The sequence below is a fragment of the Corvus kubaryi genome, unplaced genomic scaffold (genome assembly GCF_017639235.1).
Source record: "Corvus kubaryi isolate FWS band 111438036 unplaced genomic scaffold, C.kubaryi_AGA036_p1.0 137, whole genome shotgun sequence".
Taxonomy (NCBI): domain Eukaryota; kingdom Metazoa; phylum Chordata; class Aves; order Passeriformes; family Corvidae; genus Corvus; species Corvus kubaryi.
This window is the reverse complement of record NW_024580671.1, coordinates 9772893-9793062: the sequence shown is the minus strand read 5'-3', so window position 1 is coordinate 9793062 and position 20170 is coordinate 9772893. Positions and strand designations below refer to the sequence as shown.

At 39.5% G+C, this 20170-nt stretch overlaps 2 protein-coding genes across 7 annotated transcripts in view; one reads left to right on the top strand and one right to left on the bottom strand.

Moving 5' to 3' along the window:
* Positions 1 to 1032: 1032 nt before the first annotated feature.
* Positions 1033 to 17781, top strand: HELB (DNA helicase B). Of its 4 annotated transcripts, none has more exons than XM_042017829.1 (13): positions 1037 to 1248; positions 2408 to 2782; positions 5296 to 5504; positions 6839 to 7702; positions 8753 to 8924; positions 9704 to 9845; positions 11741 to 11871; positions 12941 to 13025; positions 13897 to 13956; positions 14511 to 14715; positions 15350 to 15484; positions 15692 to 16129; positions 16621 to 17781. In XM_042017829.1, the coding sequence occupies exons 1-13, from the start codon at positions 1056 to 1058 to the stop codon at positions 16708 to 16710; spliced, it is 3099 nt and encodes a 1032-aa protein (XP_041873763.1). In that variant the 5' UTR covers positions 1037 to 1055; the 3' UTR covers positions 16711 to 17781. The 4 variants fall into 4 exon arrangements, with proteins under 4 accessions (XP_041873766.1, XP_041873763.1, XP_041873764.1 ...); XM_042017831.1 differs by having other exon boundaries at positions 1093 to 1248; positions 2602 to 2782; XM_042017832.1 differs by lacking the exon at positions 15692 to 16129 and having other exon boundaries at positions 1033 to 1248.
* GRIP1 (glutamate receptor interacting protein 1) overlaps positions 17584 to 20170 on the bottom strand; it is a 44548-nt gene continuing 41961 nt past the window's right edge. For all 3 annotated transcript variants that reach the window (XM_042017833.1, XM_042017835.1, XM_042017834.1), the window contains one exon: positions 17584 to 19413. In XM_042017833.1, the coding sequence (XP_041873767.1) occupies positions 19177 to 19413 (237 nt within the window). In that variant the 3' untranslated portion in view covers positions 17584 to 19176. The remainder of the gene's footprint in view (positions 19414 to 20170) is intronic.

Below are 20170 nucleotides of genomic sequence, written 5' to 3'. Positions count from 1 at the left end.
CAATTCATTGATGAAAGCATATGCTAGCTAGTGGCGCGAACATGCAAAAATACAACTGTGACGTTTTGCTGAAAAAACAGAGCTACATAACAACATAGCAAATATTAACCTGCTAACTACTAACCAGTGAAAATCAGTTTAAAACAGGTTGTAGAAATACTTGCTTTCATGACTGAATAGCAGGATTTCTGGGGGACTTCAGTGAGAGATCAATACTGAAAATGAGAAGCTTGGTATTTCATCAATGAATTGTGATAACGTTTCAGAAAAGGCAAGGATCCGGTGTTGAACAAAAGTAAAGACTAAGCAGCTGTGATAGATGGGTGATATTTTGCTGAAGCCAAAAGGTTACTAAGTTAAATAATGAAAGTTATTGGTTCTTTGTGTTTTTGGTTTCGATCTGTTCTGGTGGGTTTCTTGGGAGCTGCTGTGAACCGGGAGAGGGGCGGGGTTGAAGATTTGACTGAGAGGGAGGTGGGATGACAGGGGGGTGACAGAGTAGTAGGCGGCCGGGAGAGGATGTAAGTTCCCGAGCTCCCAATGGGAAAGGGGACAGGGACCGCCGGCCGGGAAAGGGTATAAAATGTAGCCGCTTTGGGTGTGTGTGTGTTCGGCTCTGGGGAGGGAGACACACACTCGACTCCGCTGACTCGTAACTAAAAAACAGTTTGCTTTTACTTCGACGACTTCGTGCTCATTAAATTGTATCAAAAAGTTAGCTCACTTCTAAAACACCTATGGAACTTCCGGGGCTACAGTGCAGGGAAGGAAGGGTGGTTTTCAATGCGGGCCTTCCGCAGAACAGTTTGCCAGTTATACGTAACATTAATCTGGGGGCAGCTGGGTAAAACATAATCGGATATACTGGAAGTGTGATGTCATGATTTGATGGTTTTGTGATGGGGGGTCGTGTAAAAACAGAAAGACAGAGAATTATGTCCCGAATTATTAAAAAAAATTGACTCGTCGGTCCCGACTCTCCCGACCCTCTCCTGCCGCTCCTGGCCGCCGCCCCGCCCTTCCGCGGGGGCGGAGTGATCTCCGGCGGGGGCGGCATGGCGGTGTCCGGCGGGCAGCGGGGGCCGCCCCTGGACCTGTGGGGGCACCTGCGGCCGCTGCGGCAGGAGGCAGCGGGCGACGAGGAGGAGAGCGACGAGGACTTCGAGGAGGAGCCGCTGCTGGCGGAGGATGCGCTCCTGGAGGCCGCCGGGCGGGAGCTGTCGGCCGCGCTGCCCCCGCGCCGCGCCGGTGAGGGGCGGCGGAAGCGGGGCCGGGCGGGCTGCGGTGCCCTCCCTGCACGGGGCCGGGGCTCCGCGCAGGGCGCCGGGGGAAGCGAGCGGGGGGGCCCGGCCCTGCGGGAATGGCGGCGCTCGGGCCCAGGCCCGCCCGCCCGGGCCTGGCGCTTTCCACGTGGGAAAGGTCCCAGCTCCGCCCTTCCCCGCTGTCTGAATTGATCACAAACGGAGGGACAGGGAACCGAAGTAGGTTATGGACAGGTAGTGGAAGGGAAGTGTGATCTATGCTTTTCTACGGGCACAGGATTGCAACAATAAGAAAACGCAAGGTTTTCCCATTCAAGCTAAGTTTACACAAAAAAGCACATTTTTTTCTTTTATGACAAATGAGAGTGTTGATACTTGGTGTTAATGATTCCCTACTTTCTACTTAGAGCTTAGAAAAGTCGGTGAAGTTGGAGCAACCTCTGCCTAAGAAATATTTTATCTGCAAGTTATTTTTAAAATGGCTAAACTGAGCTAAATAACCAGGGAGAAATACGTAAGTTCTTACAGACCTAAGAGCTGCACGGGTGAGGAAGAGGTCCTGCTTATCATAGGTGCCCACTTTGTTCTGGTCATAGCAATGAGTCCCCAGTTGTCGCTCAGGGAACGGTGTATTATTTTTTTGAAGGCAAAGAGGAGGCAAACTAGGTCATATAAAATGTTAAGAATGTATTATATTAATTCTTTATAATTTTGGTGGTTTCAGTTGCAGGAAATATTTGGCATACAAATGTATCTGAAGATTTTGCAGGCATTGTGATAGAATATTTTGCAATAAAACTGTGTAAAATTCAGTTGTAAACTTGAGTTGGCATAAACAGTAAACCATAATATTAAACCGTGTGTATTTAATTGGCTTAATAAATTCATAGGTAAGATTTATTCCTGATGCTTAGAGAAGGAGTTTTAGTGCTTGTTTCTGAGATTGGTTTCACTTTTGTTTTTAAATACTAGTGGAGAGACTGGCATCAGGAGTTTATGAAAACCCCTGCTTTACTTACTACTGCAACTTACAGAAAAGACAAAAACAAGTGTTGAACAAACAAAACCTCTTTTAATCAACACAAACTTTTAATTTTTATGACTGTCAATTAACATTTGATTTGTTTTTCTTTTTAATGATTCAGTTATTATACAGGAATGTGGCACCAAAAAGGAGTATGAAGTAGTTGGACGTTTTCCATTAGTTGACCCTTGGTGGAAAGTTAATGTTAAAGCTAAAAAAATGGGGTCAAAGTACTTTGTGCAAGGATATCCATCGTATTTTCTGCAGACTGATGTAGAAGAAAACAACCGACAAGTATTTTCACTCTTTCTTAAGGAATGTGATGTTCCTGAAAGTTGGAAAGAAAAATTTTTTGCTTGGCTTCCTATGGAGTCAGTGCTGAGTTTTAGAAATCTGGAAGAAAAACTAAAACAGTTCCAAGTTTCACAGTTACAGCCAAGGAGGATCCAAAGAGATACCAAGGCTTATGACATCTTCTATTATGTTTCAAAATCATGTAGGTATATCCTATGCTATTTTAATTGTTTTATAAGCTAAGGAGTTCTGTCTTATATACTGTGTTCAGACTAATGTGTATTCATATGAAATGTATATTCAAGCGAATTTTGAATGTAAAATGATTCTTTTATTTTAAAATATTTCAGGTTAGTAGGACAACTGATCAGTTAGAAATGGACATACAGAAGGACTTTCCTGAATTCTGTAGGCTTACTAAACAGAATTGTCTGTGCTAGGGATGCTCCATCCCTGGAAGTGTTCAAGGCCAGGCTGGATGGGGCTCTGAGCAACCTGGTCTAGTGAAAGGTGTCCCTGCCAGTGGCAGGGGTATGGAACTAGTTGATCTTTAAGGTCACTTCCAATCCAAACGATTTTATGCTTCTGTGATTCTACGATCCAAAGACACTGGTGCTTCCTATAGTTTATTCAGCTATAACAAGGCTTATTGAAAAATGGGGTCAGCACTACTTAAGCATGGTGGTGATGGCTTTTTAGGACTGGCATGTGTTCAAAAGTAGTATAGGTGCTTCTTGTAGTACAGGGATGAGAGAAGGAGTTCAGCATAGTCCAAATAGACTATCTAGGTGTGTTTGAATCCCACCTGTCGGCAGATTAGTATGGCTGGGAGCAGACTGTGGAAGCACTGGAGTGTCTCCACATGGAGATAGTTCAGGACTGCTGAGGATGCTGTTGTGGGCTATGTTGGTGTGGTTGCATGAGTGTGACTACATGAGTGTTAGAGATTGGATCAGGAGTGTGCTTTTGAAGCAGACATGCCCCTTGTCCCCACTGTGATGCAGTCTCTCAGAGTACTGACTGTACTCCTGCTGGATGAAACCCAAGCAATGTGTTCCACTTGCATTCCTGAGGTACTCTGATCTATAATGGGCATTCAGTCTGTGGGACCAGACTTAGCTGGTCTGAAGCAAAACACTGAAATACAAAGGAAGTCAGGATGTCTGAGGTGTGCCCTCAGCGTTAGAGCTCTTGTTTTACGCTGATGATGTGTTTCCATAACCTGTACAGACAGGCAGGGTCTGTCTGCTGTTACCTGTAAGCAAACAGTTTTCCAGTATTTGGTTTACTGGGCAGTGTCAGGTCAGATGATGGAGGTGACTCTTACGGATGTCAAATTATGTATAAAGGAGAGTTCAGAGCCTCTGCTAGACTTGAACTGACTTTACTTCAAATCCCATGTGTAAGGAGAGGAAAATGTTCAGAGTTCTGTAGGCTTTCAGGCTTTTAGTTCTCTTTTTGTAACGATAGTAAAGTTCCTAACTCTTCTTTCTGGACTTCAAATCTCTTCATGACCACAAAGGGATAGGAATCGATAGTAGTAGGAACACAGATATGGTTTGCTGTGTAAGTTTTAATGGGATATATGGATTGCATTTGGTTGAGGCTTGTCCAGTATGTTCCTGAATCCACAGGGGTAAAGATTTCACAGTGTGCCTACATACTCCCTTCACCCTTGTAGTTGGTGATTTTTTCTAGTGTCTAGCTTTAATTAATTTGCTACATTTTAAACTTTAATCTTTCTCTATCACTGAGCAATATAGACCCTTACCCTACCCCAGTTGCTACTGTTAGTATTGTAAATTTTTTTGATTGTCATAAATTGCTATGGGCTCAAGCAGTTTGTTCTTCAAACCTTCGTGGTATTTTTTGGTGTGTGGAAATATTGTGTATTGTTTATTTACATGTAAATTAAGTACTTTCTTTAAAGGGAAAAGGTTTTATCTTTGTCTTTATGAGGGTAAGAAAAGGTTTTATCTTTGTCTTTATGAGGGTAAGACAGTGATCAGAAAAAGTACTTAACTGAAAAAAATAGTGTTTTAAATATTCCTTAACACTTAATTAAAAATAGCCTATTTTTTCCAAGAGATAAAGCTTTCAAAAGTTTCAGTTTCTTCTGAAATATGTTTTTCTTTCTTCTGAAATTACTTTTTCAAAGCAAAATATAGAGCAAGTCAGTTTCATTATTCCTCTCTCTCTCAGCCCATGACTGGTATAAACAGAGAAAGTGATAACTTAATTTTGGGGTCTTTGAGAAAGCCTGTGGAGAGCAATGTTTTTTTAAGTTCCTCTGCTGATCTGAAACTACACATTTAGAAGCCTCTTTTCTTATTTTGCATTTGAAATGTTTTTCTGTACATTGGTATGAAAATTACTTTTTTAGGTAAGAGGCAGGCATGGTGAGATTTGAACTGACTTTCTACAAAATGCTGTTGACTGTGCAGTTTAAACCAAGTGCATAATACATATTTTCCAAGTGAATACATTTAGGTGCTGGTTTTATGTCATCTGTTTACATTGTTTTTTTCCCAAGGCAGTTCAGGGAAAACAGACTTTTAAAAGAATTTGAAAAGGATTACAAAAAGTAAGAAAATGAGAGAAATTTGTGATGTCTTGGATATAAGGGAGGCAGAAGGATGAAGCCAGAGTCAGTATAAATTGCTTTACAGCTATCTTTGTATATTGCGTAAAACTTCCTGTTTATGGTGCGTGCAGTTGCAGGAAAGGCGGTACTGGGAGCTCTGGCTTTTCCGAGGATACTGGAGTTCTTGCCCATTCTTCTGCCACGCCACTTTTGCTGTGTGTTAGATAAGATGTGTTGGCAAAGAAAGGCTGATATGGATGGTGAGGAGGTAGCTGATGAGATGGTAACAAAATTGGATGAGATACTAAAGGATGAGCCATGGAAACTTGGATTCAGCAGGGTAAGTAATGTTACATACGGTAAAAATATGGTGTTTGCTGCATTTGAGGTGCATGAGACTACAGTGCTGTTCTAGTTATGTTCACTTATTAAATGGGCATTTGTAGGGGCTAAGCACAGTTCATTTGGAAATGGATGAGGTACTGGACTCAGTTTTAGCAAAGGGTTTTGTTTTTCCAGTTGGTCTAGAATAAATAAATCTCAGAAGATTTTTGAAAGTGGTTTTGTTAAAATTTGTTTATCTACAAGGGACAGAAAATTAAATGCTTGTGGTAATTGGGCCAAAAGTCAGATAGCTAATTTAAAATCCTCAACTGTTCTCTTCAGTTTTATACCGGTAAATGAGACTTTCTGTTCCTAGTATGTAGAACAGTGTCTGTGCTTTCACAGTAAGGTTGATAAGTTTCTTTGTAAGAGGTCATTGGTACAGTAGTTTGTTTTTCGTAATGGAATTTGCAGTGGTTTCTTACCTTCGTGTTTTCCTTTGCTGCACTTGCCGTGAGCTTTGCTGCTGCACCTCACCTTAGCAGTCCCGTACCTCACGTGGGAGCTACGGCTTAATTGTTCACAAATATGTTTGGTTTTCCCTCTGCTTTAGGCTCCCAGTGCTTTACTGATGGATGTTCTGGCTTGTCTTTAAGAGCTCTGATTTCAGCAGGATAGCCAATAAATTCCAGAGTTTCACATAATTTCCTTTAAAAAGATTTTCCTGATGTCCAATTTGACTATTCCTTGATGCAATACGGACTTGTTGCTCTCTTGCTTCAAGGACCTGCGTTCTCACTGCAGTTTTTTATTGCTTGAAGACTCTCTTTAGCTTTTTCTCTTAAGACTGAGCAAGTGCAATTAATTTTTCTTGCTCACAATAGTTAATCTGTTTCGCACATCTCAGTCTTTCACTATTTTGTGGTAGTGTCTGTACAGGTGGTGTATTTCTTGAAGTAACATGTTCAGAATTGGGTACAGTATTCTGGTCAATGGCTTTCCTCTGCTCTGTTTCTACAGTTTGTGTACTTTTACATGAAAATGTGTTGTGTGGTGTGCATGAGTTCTCCCTAATAGTCAATTTCTGTGCCAGGCTTTTTATTTTTAAAGTTTCTGTTTCATACAGAAGGATGACTAAGAGGAATTATCATTCCAGCTTACTTTTAAGTATTTTGCTTTCATGTAGCTTGAAATGCATAACTTCATATGTTACAAAAAATACATACATATATTTTTGCAAACTTCCACCCTCTGAATTGCAATTTGTATTTACTAGGAGGAATGTTACTCAGCAAGAGGCTAACATCTTCTGAAATAAATATGTTTCATTTTACTCTTTTTGGGGAGAAGATTATGTATAAGGAGTTGAATCTTTCTTACTGTGAGGCAACGTGGGCCGCCTTCTGTCAGTGTGAACATCTCCTCTGGAAGATTCCTGACTTGCAGAAGAATGCATTAATTCTGTATGATCAGCTCAAGACACGCTGTAGACAAATGGGACACACATATGAAGATCAAGATGAATTAGCTCATTTTGTATCCAAACACATGTCCATTGAGCATGTTTGGCAATCTCTTGAATTTTTGAAAGATCAGAGTGTAGTGATTAGGGAGAAAAAGCTGGTGTTTCTGCCTCATCTTTACAAATCGGAAAAAGATATTGCAATGTATGTAGGTGATCTGCTGTCAAACCATGCATGGAAACTGGATGTGGATGTGAAAAAGATACTTAGCATTTCTGAGGCATCAAGAGAAACCGTAGATAACAAAATGAATATTAACCAGGCACATGACATGAAGGAAAATACTCCAGACAATCCTAATGGTGAAAATCACTTTCCTGAAAAGGATGTGGGCTCTATGTCTGTTGTCCAAAGTAAAGCAGAGGTGGACGAAGATCAGTTGATTGCTGTGAAAAAAATTTGTTCTAATCCTGTCACAATCATAAGTGGAAAAGGAGGCTGTGGGAAGAGTACAATAGTTAGCTGCCTTTTTCGTCATTTAAAGCAGATGGAAATAGAAGTGGAAGCTGCTTCTAAGGACTTTGAAGAAGACTTGGATGCATCTGAGGAATGGAATACATTTGATCACCACTGGGAGTCAGAGAATATGTATGCAAAAAAATTTTTGAATGTACTATTCACTGCACCTACAGGGAGGGCAACAAGTCTTTTGAGAGAAAAAACTCAGCTTCCTGCATATACACTGCATCAGGTAAGGTTTGTTTCAGGTTTTGTTTCTTGGTTCTTTTTTTTAAACTAGGTTCTGAAACACCTTTTGACACTGTCCATTCTTGTTTTGGGAAAAAAAAAGCGTGTTATTGAACTTCCCTTATGAAGCATGTAGCCTATTATTGTTACTAATTTTAATGCTTGGGTACAGCTTGTCAGGATCTGAAAGTCAGTGTTATGTTTTGGGGAATCATAAATCAGTCATACATTATTTGCTGTAACTTTGGTTTCTTTACTATTTATATACATCTGAAACTTGTGCCTCTCTAGGGCATCATCTAGGGTTTTTTCACTTTCTCAGTTTTGCGTTTTATTTTAATGAAGACAAAAATAATTTCTAGGTGGTAGAGCTGTTTTCTAGGATCCTGTTGCCTAGCAATCATAACAGCACATACATGAAAAGATCAGTAGCTTGGGGTTGAATAATGAGAGAAATTTCATTTGCACAGTGTTTTCTTAATTACTGTTAGGTATTGTGGAATTTTTTTTTAGAAAAAAGTAGAAAGCAAACTCTTTGTTAATAAACTTAGGTCAAGTCTCTTGTTCTAGGTAGCAAAAGGTGCCAAGAAGACACTGGAGGTGTGGAATAACCCATATAAATAGAAATCATAATAACATAAAAAGTACTATTGGCTTATTTTATCTTTGGGGACTGGATAGTTAGTTGCCTGTTCCCCTTCCCCATGCAATTTTGGGCACTTATTAATGACAGCAGGTTGTAGGTGGTGTATAACAGAGGTGTTCTGTTACTGAGCAACCTAATGGCTGACCTTGTGTCTTTAACAGTTCCTGCAGAAAAAAAAGACTGTGCTTTTATGTAAGTGTTGATAAGTTTCTCAGCTAGAAACATATTCACTGAGGAGGAAAATAAGACTAAATGGTTGAGTCTTCTGGGTCTTTACAGGTTTAAGGTCAGAATTCCAGGCAATAGCTCTACATACAACATTAGAAGATACCACACTGTCTACTTTTATAAGACAGTTGTTTACAGTTGATTACTGTCAGAGCTTACTTTATTTTTATTTGTTTCTAGATTATCTATAGTTTTAAATCGTGGAGGCGGACTGAACAAGCACAGCCGTGGAAGTTTTCTGCAGTTACGGTTCTGATTGTGGATGAAGGAAGTTTGGTGTCTGTACACATTCTTAGTTTAGTTTTAAAACTCTTGTGCGAGCATGCTCAGCTTGCTAAACTTATTATTCTAGGTAAGTGAAACAGCAAATTTAGCATCATGCTGTGTTTAATAATACACAATATACAGTATAAGTATCAGAGCTCCCACCGAGTCTCTTAAAAACCCCAGAATGTTACACTGTTCTGTACTTGGATACTTCTGCTAATTCTTAACGTCAGATGAGATAGACAAGTTTTCCAGCTGTCAGTATGAAAGTATCAGTATCTCCATTATCTGTTTAACAGTGTTTTCCTTATTCTGACTTCCATGTGGTAGGTTATTACATCTTGCAACTGGAAAACTTTTCTGATTTCCTTAAATCTGAAGGAGCTAATGTTAGCATATTAATCACATGTTAGAAGGGCGTTTTCATGCCATTCTTAATGCTAGGATCATCTTGTTTTAATTCAAAAAGGAAAGCAAAGAAATGTAAAGTCAAATTTTTATGCTTTCTCAGAGGTTTGCTTTTTGACATGCTATTTATGGCATTTGTATTTAAATATGTAGCTTTCAAACTGTGTTTGAATAAGATGTGATCAGTGTCAGTGCTCATCAAGCAGAGGGATTTGCACTTGCTAGTAGAGCATTACTGAGTGAGGAGTATAAAAAAACTGAAACTACACTACAGTTTTATTCCCAAAGTTTCTCAGATTCTTGAAAGTTTTATTTCATGTGAATTGTATTAAGGATGTATGTTACTATGTAGAGGCTTGAAGATTTATTAATTCCAGTGGTGGTTTTTTTTCAAGGCAATTTTCAACAGATGGTATGTTATTCCTTCTCACAAAAACTAATGTGCATTCTGTTTAGGTGATACTAGACAGCTACCAAGCATAGACCCAGGAAACATGTTAGCTGATATCTTTGAGGGTCTAAAATCAAGAGGCTTTTCTGTGGAACTGCGAACTAACCATAGAGCTGAATCGCAACTAATTGTAGATAATGCATCAAGGTAGGTGTCGTGTTCCACTGTGGGGAACTGCAGAGAGTTCTTTCAAAAATGGATGGTCAGGAACGGAATGAAGCCAAACGAGGCAAACATTGTATCTGAGAATCGTTTATTGATAACAAAAAGGAGAAGGAGTTGCCCGTGCGAAAGACGGCTAGAGGAGACAGAAAAGAAAGGAAAATGGAAAAGGACTGGGGGAGAGGAGAGAGAGGAGACAGAGAGAAGAACAGAGCGTTCCCCCCAGCAGGGCAGGGCGGGGCTGTCGGTGTCCAGGCGGGGCTGGGGGCTGTGCCGCTGCCTGCCCGCGGCCGGGCCCGCTCTGACCGAGCTTGCGCGGCGCCCGGCGGGGCGCGGCTCTCAGGGCCACGGCCCCGGGCACGCGGTGAGCGGGCGCTCGGACGGGAGGAGCAGGACCCCGGACAGGGCCGCGGCGACCGCCTGGGCTGGGGCGGCACGGCGGGCACTGACGGCTGGATTGGGACGGCAGGGTTGGATGCAGGCAGCCCAGGCAAGGACACGGGGCGAAGTGGCAAGGCAGCGGTCAGGGGCACAGGAAGGCAGGACGGGTGCGAGGGCAGGAGAGCTAGAAGGCAGGCTGGGGCCAGGGCAAAGGAGGGGGAGAGCGAGCAGGAATAGGGAACAGTAGCGAGCCCCAGCGAGCCCTGACGCAGTCAGTTTTTATACCCCCCTGGCCCTCCTAAAGTCTGCTCGAGGACAGGGGACCATTGGTCCGGTCCAGCCTTCCTGTGCCGTCCACTGGTGGAGACCTGACCGGAGAAGCCCCTCCACGGTGTCTCCTACTGCCTGCCTCATGGGTGTTGCCAGGCGAAGCCCTCCCAGGGACAAGGCTGCTTCTGGCTGCCTCCTGCACGTGGCACGCGTGCACCTCTTCCCCACATGCCTCTGACAACCATCGTTGAGGCATAACAAAACTGAATTGGCTCCTCACAGTAGGATATCCTGATGTGTGTATGAAGAATTCTTGCAAGCGTTGCCTGGCCTTTTACTGCAGTTAGCAGTGCATCCGGATTTGACTCTGTAGTACTGCTTCTCTTAGTTTTTTTGGTCCAAATCCGTAACACTGCTTTTAAAAACAAACCCCCAAACCAATAGCAACAAAACCCTATAGATTTTTCCAGAAGTATATATTGGACAAAAAAATGTGTGTACTGGAACACTCTTGAGTTTTACGGGATGTATTTTAGTATCATGCTATCAGATACACTCTGTTGTTTTCAAATGAGTTGTAAATGCACAACTGACTCCATGCCTTCTAAAATGGTTTACAATTGCTCCTCTAAAAAGGAAGTTTTAAAACATTGCTGATAAATGTGACAACAACTAAAACAGACTGAATTGCTTGGACAGTTTAGATGTCAAGGGCCATTACATCAGTTTCTTTCTATTTTTGTCTGTATTAATACCTAGAAACTCTAAATGTTTCCAGTGTTTGCATTACTTCTGTTTTGGAAATAATCTTGTTTCCTATCAGTGCATGATTTCTTTTCTAAACCTCTAACAACAAAATCTAGGTTTTGATGTTAGTTGAATTTGAGAATATTCTGAATATTTGCAGGATGTCCAGAACTACTAAGTGTTTTACAAACATTCTTACTTATTTTTTGGTAACACTTCTGTTTTACTCCATTTTGCTCCCATGGGAAGAACTGTATGGGTAATACTAAGTATCTGCTGCAGTGATGGAGGCTTAAGAGACTAAATTATCAATTTTTTCAATGTGAAATTAAGTATGCTCTGAGGAAAGAGTTTTCAGGGCATGTAGTATAGATGACAAAAAATTTCTAAGTGACGACCTTCAGGCTGATGCAGATGATGATACACTGGAATTCTTTAACTGGAAATAACTTTCTGGTTTTCCCTCCAATGCTCTGGTCCAGAATCTCTCACCGGCAGCTTCCTGAATTTGATGAGGTGCTGAAAGTTTCTGCTTGGAATGAGGAAATAACAATGCCAAGCCCGGAGAAGAAATTTATTTTTATTGCTTTGGCTGCTGGCAGGAATTGTGACAGTATGTGTGTATAGTCAGTTTATGATCTTGATTCTCCCTTTGGTAAAGCATAGACTATTGTCTGGAACTAAAATTTTGGGAAGATTTTAGTCTGGCTTTGTTTGTGGTATAAATTTAAATGCTACATTAAGAGTTTATCTTCTGCCTTCTTTAAGTGCACACAGCAAGATCCATAAGTGCAAAGAAGGGTTTGTAGAGCTCCAGCTCACCCGTTAGACTTTGAAATGGGGGACAGCTTCCACCACTGTAATTGAATGTGATTGTCTTTTTATATTATAGCTGGAGCTGTCAAACTTTGAAAATTTTTCAGAATTGATTCAGAGGTGAATCATTTGAGTAAAAAGCAACTGTAACAGGATGGTGTCCTGGACAGGAATGTGCTCCCACCTGTAGAATTGAGTTAGGAACATTCTAAGAAGGGATGCCAGTATTTATTTTAAAATGTTTTGGGGTCAGGGCTAGAGCCATTGTTTACGGGGTTTTTTGGCATTTATTGGGTGTAAGTGGCTTGAGTGGCCTCTGTTTTATATGCATCAAGAAGCTTCAAAGGGAACGTGAAAAAAAAATAGGCAGACATTATCACCTTATCTTACTCTAGCAAAACACTCAGCAAACAGAATACTAAAAGTAGATTTCTTCTGTGAAATCCAAGTGTATAGGTCTGTGGCTTGAAAAGATTTCATCTTTACCTCTTTGATGTGCAGTATCAAAACCTTACTTTGCATGAAATAAACTCCATGCAGCTGTTGTTTAATACAACAGCTTTGTGTTTCTAACACAAAGACTTTGTCTCTTTCCATATCACTCTTGTTTCTCAGATTTTAATAGTGGATTAACTACATGATGTTTTCCTGGGTGTTTTGTGGTGTATTTTTGTTTCTTTGGGAGGTGTGTAATTTTGCATGGGAGTTTTTTGGGGGGTTTTTTTGTTTCTTTTTTGTTCTGTTTTAAACAAGTTGAAATGTCATTAAAGCAAGAAATAAGCAAAGGCAATTTCATATTGAATTATATTTTTCTTTTTAAAATTCTGAATATTTTTATGCCTTACCTTTTATGTCTTTTAAAACAGATTTACAAACTGCCATAAAGATTTTACTTAAAAAAGGGCCAGGATTGGAGGATGCCAAACAATCACAATTCATTGCTTTCAGAAGGTAACAGAGTATTCAGGCAGACATGGAAAAAATCCTTGCTAGCAGCCACAATCTAAAAATAGCTGAGTGTGTTGAGTTGGAGAGACTAGCGGCAATAGCATAAAATTACTAGATACTTGGAATACTTATCACTTAAGAAGCGTGGGATGTAGGGCTGTAACACACTTTGAAGAAAGACTGGAAGTTAGTAATCACAGGAGCATGAATAGTATGCATGAAACACTGGAAGGATAAAAATAATGTGCCGTAGTACCAATAGTGCATAAACTTGAGTTCTGCACAACATGGTACTTAGGAAAAAACTCTTCCACCTTTAATTGTGAAGAACCTTTTCTCACTAAGTAAAAAACACCCACTATTTGCAGGTTACCAGTGAGCAAATAAGCAATTTGTGAATGCTGAGTAACTCTGATATCAGTTTTATTTCTCCAGTCTGCATTCAGGTACAATACTGTTATTAGTGATTTTTGTGTATGATTCATCTAGAATATAGGTACTTAATTTGCATTTAAAATTCCAAGTCTTTAAGAAGCAAATAAATCTTCTGGCTATTTTTAATACATCCACAGACAGAAAATAATCTGTCCAGGCTTTAGTTTTTCTTTAGTTTTCTTCTTTATCTTAAAAGCAAGTCTAGCTAATCTAGGTGTACAGTGCAAACACTTTCTGTGGTCTTTAGACAAAACTGTTCCTTTACTGCTCTGTTTTCTAAATTCTGAATCAGTAATTGTTCTTAATAGGTGGTGGAAGATCATCAGAGAGAAAAGGGGCTTTTTCCATTATTTATAAATTAATGCTATGTGACATTGCTAGTAATTGTATGTTTTGTATATCATGATTTTTGTTCATGTTCTTGTTTTGTATGCTTTAGGCAAGACTGTGATCTAATAAATGAACTTTGTTGCCAACACTATTCAAATCATTTAACCAGGTAGGCCTTTGTTTTGCATTTTTCCTGTGAACAATCTCATTTTGTTTTTGAAAATGTTATAGCCAGGCCAGCACTGTAAAATAAGATTGTAAAACTTCAATGTTTCATCTAGATCTGATTATGTTATAAATCATTCATATAATAAACTTCATTTGATGGGTTCTTTAATCTCATTTTAAACAGTGGTAAACTGCCTTTCATTTAAATACACTATGTGAATTCTGAGATTTAAGTTACTATTGAATATTCAAAATTCATATAAAAGCAACATGAAAAAAACTCTCAAGGTTAATTTTTTTTTTGCCACTATATGATTACTAAATAGATTCTGAAATATTTTTGGAAGCAGGATTTTTGTGCTATGCTATATTACTGTTTTTTACCAAAGGGTTTTACAAAAGTTCAAGACATAAATGTTTGATCTTAACTATTTTGAATATTACTAAGATTTTTAATCTGGGTCAAGTATAGAGAGTGGAAAGAGAAAAAATACTGAGAGATGGTAAATGCACACTTTGTAAATACATTTTTCTCTTTTTCTTTCTCTGACCTAGAGACCATAAGAACCGACTTCTATTTCAAGTGGGGGACAAGATTGCCTGCACACGCAATGTGTATCTCAAGGATCTCTTGGCAGCCTGTGGTGTTGGAGAGGGTCCTAATGGCCATGAATGCAGAAGTGGAGGAACCACACCCACTGCAGAGGCTGATGAGGAGGGCAAAAGACTCTGCAATGGAGATATATTTTTCATAACAGGGGTAAGTCCTTGCTGCAAGAGCTTGCGCAAAGAAAACCTGGTGGGAACTGATTCAGTGCTTGCTGAATCCCCAGAACAAAACAATTCACACTTTGTAAGTTTCGCCCATAATACATACCTAGTTCTGCTAAACAATCATGTAAAAAGCATGAAAGAGGCAAGGTACAATAGAGAATACAAAAAACTCCAATTCTGGGCATTTTTGTACAGTGTGTTTCAGTTGGTCTGATTGTATTCAGTGTAAATACATTCTGTAAATACTCAAATGTATTGTAATTGAAATGGATAATGTTTAATGTAGTCTGAAGAGTAATGTAACAGCATAAGCTTTCCCTGGCAGAAAACCAAGCTGGCCTTAAAATAACAGCAACAAAAAACTGGGTTTTTTGCTGGACTCAGTGAGTTGAGCAGTGAAAGTATCAGTAGTTAGGGTAGGCCCTGAACAGTGGAAACTGCTTTCCTTGAAGGTGGTCAGTGAAAAACAGCAATTTACTTGGTTTCGTGTCTTCTGAAACTCTTTCAATTGGTTGATATTGCAGCTGTTGTAATTTCAGGGAAAGCTAGAATAGGGATGTACAGACTTTGATCCAGCAGCCGATTCAGGCTCACTGCTGAGTGTTGTGCTATTCCTTTAGGATGAAGAAATTGATAAAGAGCACTTCCTGACCATCAGCAGCATGTACGGCTCCACGTTCACTGTGAACTACAAAGCACTGAGGAAGCTGTGTCACATAAAGCATGCCTGGGCCAGAACTATTCACACATTCCAGGTAAAAACACAGCAGCTGTGAGCTGAGCTAGTGCACTGTATTTTCTCATAAAAGAATCAGAAACTTTTCTTGAAACTAGAATTCCTTGAATGCGGGATAGAAAATACTCTTGAGTTTCCCCACTTGTCTCCAACTTCCTCATTCTTGTCTTTTTTTTAACTATTTACTGGAGATCAGACTTTGAAACAGCGTTGTGCCACGTTTCAGGGCTCCGAGGAAAGGACTGTTGTGTACGTGGTTGGCAATGCCGGCTGGCAGCACTGGCAGCACGTGTACACAGCTGTGACCAGGGGCCGCTGCCGCGTCTACATCGTGGCTGAAGAGCTGCACCTCAGGAGAGCAATAAAGAGAAAGAATGTGCCCAGAAAAACACGTTTGCAGAGATTTTTGAGAGAGGCAATTGCAGAAACAAACAACTGTCCCAAACAAATATCCTCTCCCCTGATGAAGTGCTGGCAAAGTCAAGAGCTCGAGACTGAGTCTGTTTCTGTAACTCAAGGTGCTCCTGACCCACCTGAACTTCAGAGTGAGCTCATGACACAGGAAGGGTCATCAGTTCTCAGTAAAGAGCAGACAGGCAGTTTGCTGCAAAGTCCATGTAAAAGACAAATTCCTGCACCTCAGGATGTTACAAAAATACCCCCTGTAAGTATCTCCTTACTGAGAAAGCTTAAAACAAACTTTTGCATTCTTTCACTGTGTGTCACCTGGGTGCTGTTACGATTGTTTTATTAATATTTATTTAATAATTTTCAAGTTGACCAGTAATTGGTGAACCAGTCAAATTTGGCAGATGTCTCTGCAGAGTAATACATGGCTATACAGAAAAAAAAAGGTTTCATGTCAATAGCAGTAAACTTACACATCTTTTTACTCACTGGAGTGATCTGTTGGCCAGCTTAGCCTGTATCAGCTTGTTCTGTGCACAAATTGTCAGTATTTAGGTGACCTGCTGTGAAAGATGTATGTAAAATTTAATAATTAAAATTGATTTTGTAAAGTAAAACCTGCTTAAGAGATGCTTTTTTTCCCATTACATTTAATTTCTGAGCTCATGAAGAAAGCCTTTTTTGAAGATGTTAATATATTTTAGGTCTGGTTCAAACTTGGGTAACATTTTTGTTTTGTTTTGACAGACAACAGTAGCAGAATCCCCACTTGGATCTTCCAGACTTAAGAATCTAACTTTGGGACAGCCAATTCCTAAGAAGCTTTTTAAAAGCTAACAGCCAATTATTAACTGTCCTTGGTATGAGCCATTATTGAACCGCTTCAGGATTTTTGGGATGGAGAAGCTGAGTATGCAGGTGCCTTTCAAAGGCTTTTGTGGGTTTTGCATGTTCTATGAAGAACAGCTTGTTTTACACTGAGCCTCTTCCATTTTCAGTGATCCATTTTTAGTAGAGTCATTGCTGCACTGGTCATTAAAAATCATGTAATTCTTCTGTTTTGATGAAGAATGAACTTACAGGTCTTTGAGGATCCAGATGTTCCCTTAAAAAATACACGAGGATGTATTTTGGTTTAAAGACTCCTAGCTGTCCATATCAAGATGTATCTATCTCCAAATGCTACAGTATTGATGAGATGCTGTTACTGATGTGCCAAAACTACAGTTTCCTCGAGTAAAAAAAACAGTTTACAAAGGGGATGACTTCAGGTTTTTCTAATGTGGCAGATTTGTGGCCATGAAGCTTTGATGGATTACAGATTTTAATCTTGTTACAGACAGAACAAGAAAGTTGCAGTGACAATAGAAAACTTTTTCTATAACTTACAACTTGCTACTGCTGCTTTAGCTAACAGTTCTATGCTGATGATGATCTTGGTACGAAAAGCAAAACTCTGAATCAAAATTCAGATAACATTCCACCTTCAACGTTCTCACGTGTATTATGGGACTTGCTGCATTGTAATTTTGACATTAATAAATTGAATGTTAAATCAATCATCAGACACACTGTACTAAAATGTGGACAACTGGCTTACCTTTTAACAATTTTTTTTCCACATAATGTAGGAAAAAGTATACCACAAGTATAAAAATGGTATTTTTTGCTAAAACTGGGAAAAATACAAAGTCAAAAAACTCTACCTCATTTTTAATGTCTTTAAATCACTGTTTATTTCAATTTATACAGTTTTTCCATACAAATATTTGCAACAGTTTGAATTTCAAAAAACGTAACATAGACGATAAATATCATGCTATTAAAGTATTAAATTTGTACAAAAATACTTTACAGTTTAATACTTATTTGTTACAAATAAAAATACATATTTAAGTGACTCATGAACCTTGGGGTTTTTGTTGTTTTTTTTTTTTTTTTTTTACGATTCAGCCTTGAATGTCATTTTGGCCTTTTCTGGCAGTGCTGAAATAGAAATCAGAGCTACTTGTGTGTGCGGGGCAGGTGAGCTTGTTTATGTATTGGAAACAGCAACAGGGATACAGTTAACAGTTTAAATTGACCAGAAACAACTCTGTAAGGTGATTGCTTAGATATGGAGACTCTACAAATGTACAAATCCAGTATCTTTATATTCACCAAGAACAATAATTACCAATAACAACTTGAATACCAGAATAAACCAATGCAGCTGCTGGTGAGCATATAAAGCAACTGGCAGTATTTTATTGCTTGGGGGACGAGGGGAGAGGAGAGAATTTGTGTGATGTATTTGTAAAATATATTTACAATTTTAAATTCTAAAAATGTGTTGCAGGGGGTAATGTTTATCATAAAGGAGGCTGAAAAAAAAGCATATTAAATAGGACCTTTCTTCCTTCACGAAACTGGTTCACTTAAAAAGCTCATGTGTGACAGTACAAGTTTACAGGTTTATGGATCATTAAAGAGCTTTTGTATCAATCTCCACTGACATAATTTTAAAAAAGCCATTTTCTTTTAAAAAAACCTTTCTAATTTGTCTGAACTAATTTCAGTTTCACTCTTTGCAGTAATCCCCCATCAGAGGTTTTATCCCACTAAAAAAGTCTCTGCTTAAAAATCCCCACAGGTTGCAAGACATACCATTAAATATTTCATTGCATAGGGAATAACATATGTTCTAACAAAGTTTGCTTAAGTGGGGGAGTAATGTTCAATGCAAACTGCAGCTTCCTGCAAGCATTTTGTTACAACATCTAAAGCCTGCTTTGTCTAATGAGTGCACCCTTCTCGCCAGCGAATAAAGGTTTCCAAAATCAGAGATGGAGCCATTTCACAGGAAAACCCAGTGCAGTAAATCACTCTGCCTTGTCCATCAGACAGCAGCACCTTCCTGATAAAAGGATTTTTAAAAACTGCATAACCTGGACACTGCTGTTTGTTAGCAGAGGTTAACTCCATGCTTTTCCCTCAAACAGCTGCTGCTGCTGAAGGGAGAAGAACATGTAGATGATGTTTAAAATATCTCCCCAGTTTCTTATATGGGGAAAAAAGAAGGCCCTTATGTATTTTTTACTGTTACTAATCCTAGATTGTTTAGAATGGAATGACTTGACTTTATGAAGAATGAAACTATTTCCAAAGTAACCGTGGATTAATAGAAGCCTTGAGACAGACTGACTGACCTCCTGTGCTTTTCAGTGCTGTACAGCATCTGAGCTTCAATCTCAGAGAAATCTTAAATGGATTTAGCACCATAATTGTCTTTTGTTACCGAATGTCCCACTCGGGTGGTTTCTGCTATAACGTATTTGTAGGATCCCGCGTCTCCGTACTAACACTGGTGCGTCCGCTCTGCTGAAGGAAGGCAGCATTTGGATCACCCCACTCCCCACTCCCTGAAGTGTGTTGTTCTGAGCTTCCCTTCTGAGATGCCAGTGGGTTTCTGCTAATGACCAGTTCCAGCTTATTGCCAGATTCTGCAATGAGAGGCACAACCAAACAGCAGTCGAAGTCTCTGGTGCGGACGTGGTTTACCTGATTGATGGGAAGATTGATTCTTGTTACCGTTTTAGGGAGGAAAAAAAATGAGATCACAAGAGAAACAGATTTATCCTTGAGACTATGGAGCCTGATTTAACTATTCCAAGTAGAGAATCACCCAACATAAGACTGTTCAACCGTGGTGTCTAATCTGAAGACATCAATTAATTTTCTACTCACTCTTAGAATGTAGCTGAAATGGGGATATTTACACTGATACTGGCTGTTGCCAGCTGTCACAATGCCCACTCCATAAATGATATTTAACAGCACATAGTTTTTCTGTTCTTCAGTGTTTGTCAATTGAAATGCAGTAGAGCACATGTGAGATTTCAATTCAGTTCAGGTCTTCTCTGGTTTTACCTAATAGATATAAATTTATATAAAATATTTTTTTTGGGCCAGTTGAGAAATGATTTTGTTTTTTCATCATAGTCCAGCTTGGCACTGGGATAAGTGTGGTGCTGAGTGACTATCACATTATTCCAACTATGTCAGTCAACACTTGGAGTAAATACAGAAATAATTCCAAGGTTTGTATCAAGAAAAGCAAAAAAGACAAATCTGTCTGGAAATGCTTTGGGAAATCCAGCTTCCTAGTGAGCATTTGTATGTTTCTTTCAGAGTTCAAAAATACCTAGCATTCTGAAAGAATTTGTTTATGTAAATCTGACTGCACAGGAAAATTCAGCTTTAGTGCCACTGCATAAAAGTTCAAAGCTCTATGAAGTGCTGCCTTTTCTTGCCAAGA